The 2,822-nt window shown below is 49.6% G+C and overlaps 1 protein-coding gene across 1 annotated transcript; it reads right to left on the bottom strand.

Annotated features, from left to right (window-relative positions):
• Positions 1 to 337: 337 nt before the first annotated feature.
• On the bottom strand, positions 338 to 1,912 carry LOC107301895 (steroidogenic factor 1-like). The gene is made up of 2 exons (XM_015831057.1): positions 1,732 to 1,912; positions 338 to 675 (listed from the first exon to the last, which is right to left on the bottom strand). The coding sequence occupies exons 1-2, from the start codon at positions 1,910 to 1,912 to the stop codon at positions 338 to 340; spliced, it is 519 nt and encodes a 172-aa protein (XP_015686543.1).
• Positions 1,913 to 2,822: the final 910 nt, after the last annotated feature.

Below are 2,822 nucleotides of genomic sequence, written 5' to 3'. Positions count from 1 at the left end.
GGGAAGAAAAGACAGGGCAGCTCCTCTCTCTGCCCCCACCCACCCACTCACCCCAGATTTGGGGGTCCCCCACGGCAGACTCAGCCGCCAAACCATCTCCAAGCGTTAAGTTGCTCTTTCGGCTTTCCAAACATCGCAGCATCTTGGGACAAAAAGACCCAATTGGGTGGGATTGGCCCAATTCCAGCAGGCTGGACAACGAGAGGTCAAGCCCAGATTAGGGGAGGGCTCCCCTAATTGCCAACCCCGCTCAACTCCCTCCCCCTGGCCTGACTCTTCCCCACTGCCCCAGCCTCCTCCATCCGCCTCCGTCCGTCCGTCCGTCCCCTGCCTGGGGTCAAGTCCGCTTAGCATGCAGCATTTCAATCAGCAGGTTGTTGCAAGGCACCTCCCCGCTCAGGTGTTTGTGGTACAGGTAATCTTCGGCCTGCATGCTGAGGGCCCGGATGTCCGCCAGCTGGATGAGCAACTGCCGGAATTTGTCCGTGATGTGCGGATATTGGCAGATGGTGTACTCCATCAGGGCTGTGTTGGCTTTTTCCTGGGCCTCCTTCACCACGCTGGAGTTCTCCACGTACTTCACATCTGCAGCCGAAAGGAGAAAAACGGGCAGGGGGAGGTCAGCTCCGGCCTTGCCCCCTTCCGCAGCCAGCCAGGAGTTTCCTTGGGGGCAAGCTGCATTAAGAGAGGGCCCGAAAGCCCGTGTTTTTGGGAACAAGGTTAAAAAATGGTTAGAAGAAATATTAACAACAGAGGTAGAACTAAAACCAGAACTCTTCCTACTTGGTATTACCATACAAAAATATGATAAAGGGACACTCTACCTCAGTGGTTCGCAACCTTTTTAATGCCACGACCCCAACCAATCGTAAGTCGAGGACTAAACCAGTCGTAAGTCGAGGACTAAACCGGTCGTAAGTCGAGGACTACCCAACCGGTCGTAAGTCGAGGACTTTCCCTGCCCGGGAGCACCGCGCATGCGTGGTTCCGCCCCCTGCGCCGGCCGAGGCGTAGCTGGCAAGCGGCAGAGACGGAGCAGGCCGACCACCAGCTGGCCCAGCCCAAGGGAGGTAAGGCACCTGCCGGAAAAGGGGGAAAAAAATGGCGGACAAAAAAAATGGCGGACAAAAAAAATGGCCGACATTTTGCTTGGCGACCCCCGTGAAATGGTCGATCGACCCCAAATGGGGTCCTGACCCACAGGTTGAGAACCGCTGCTCTACCTAATGCTACACATCCTTACGGCCGCCAGACTGACCTATGCACAAAATTGGAGAAACAAAAGAAATTCCTACTGAAGAAGAGATTCTACAAAAAATTTTATCGTGTGCGGACATGGACAGGCTAACTATGGAACTAAAGGACAAGACAGAAACGGACTATTTTGGAATCTGGGACAAATTTTACTGCTGGTACGAGTCAAGAAGAACTGTTCGGGTTTTGAGTTAAAGTTTAAGTTTGTGGTATATAAAATTATATGTTAATATACAGAGAAATAAGCTCGAGATTGTATAATATTGTATTATATAGGGGAATATATGTATATATATATATAGAGAGAGATGTATATATAGAACTTTAAGTATGACAAGGAACGAATTGTTAGGATTATATATACTGGAACGTCATGTCATGTCCTTTTTTGTTTTAATTGTTTTATTAATAAAAAAAACTTTTTTTTTTTTAAAAAAAAGAGAGGGATTCAATCAAGATCGCGGGAGGTATTAATACCGCTCTGTAAAGGCTTAGTAAGGCCACACCTAGAATTGCACACTTCTGAACGGCTGAAAATAGGATTGACCCTTTTTAGATGCCAGCTGGGCGGTCTCTCTGCTGCCGCCGCCGTCGACCCCGCGCTGAGCAGGGGGTTGGCCTGGATGACCTCTACGGTCCCTTCCAGCTCCGATTTCATGAGGTCGGCGGGGGGAAAATGTCACGGCAGGTAAACAAGAGGCTTCTCCCTCGCTGCCTGGATCGGCGTCGCCCGGGCGAGGAGATTGTCCTTAATCTGCTCGGCCTCCGCCAAAGCCGCCAAGCGGCTCAGCCGGCATAGAAACGGTGATCCCTGCTGCCGGGCACAGCCGGGCCAGGGTGGGTGTATTGTGGGCAACGAGGCTTTACGGGGAGCAGAGGCTGCGTCTCTCCCCCTGCGGAGTATCCGGCCAGGCAGGTGTGCAAATCAAGTGATTAAACCAGCTCGTTTTAGCTCCCACCGCTATTAGTCGTGTCTCTCAGTTGGTGCCCGTCGGATAATATGGCACAATTTCTGGTGTTTTATAGAACGAGCATCAAATAAGATGCTTCCGGATAAAATTTAAGGTGTTTGTTTGTTTGTTTGTTTGTTTGTTTGTTTGTTTGTTTGTTTGTTTGGTCTGGCTCTGCCTACAACCTGCCTCCAGAAGCAGTGAATGCTCCAACACTGGAAGTTTTTAAGAAGAGACTGGACAGCCATTTGTCCGAAATGGTATATAGGATTTCCTGCCTGAGCAGGGGGTTGGACTAGAGGACCTCCAAGGTCCCTTCCAACTCTGTTATTGTGTTATTCTGTTACCAATCAAGGAGAGAAGCAACCTAGAACTAAGGAGAAACTTCCTGACAGTGAGAACAATTAACCAGTGGAACAACCTGCCTCCAGAAGCGGTGAATGTTCCAACACTGGAAGTTTTTAAAGAAGAGACTGGACAGAAATTTGTCTGAAATGGTATATAGGGTTTCCTGCCTAGAACGAGCATCAAATAGATGCTTCCAGATAAAATTTAAGGGTTTTTTTTTGTTTGGTCTGGCTCTGCCTACAACCTGCCTCTAGAAGCTGTGAATGCTGC

This window comes from Protobothrops mucrosquamatus, unplaced genomic scaffold (assembly GCF_001527695.2).
Source record: "Protobothrops mucrosquamatus isolate PMUCROS unplaced genomic scaffold, P.Mucros_1.0 scaffold19049, whole genome shotgun sequence".
Lineage (NCBI taxonomy): Eukaryota > Metazoa > Chordata > Lepidosauria > Squamata > Viperidae > Protobothrops > Protobothrops mucrosquamatus.
This window is presented reverse-complemented; position numbering and strand designations above follow the sequence as displayed.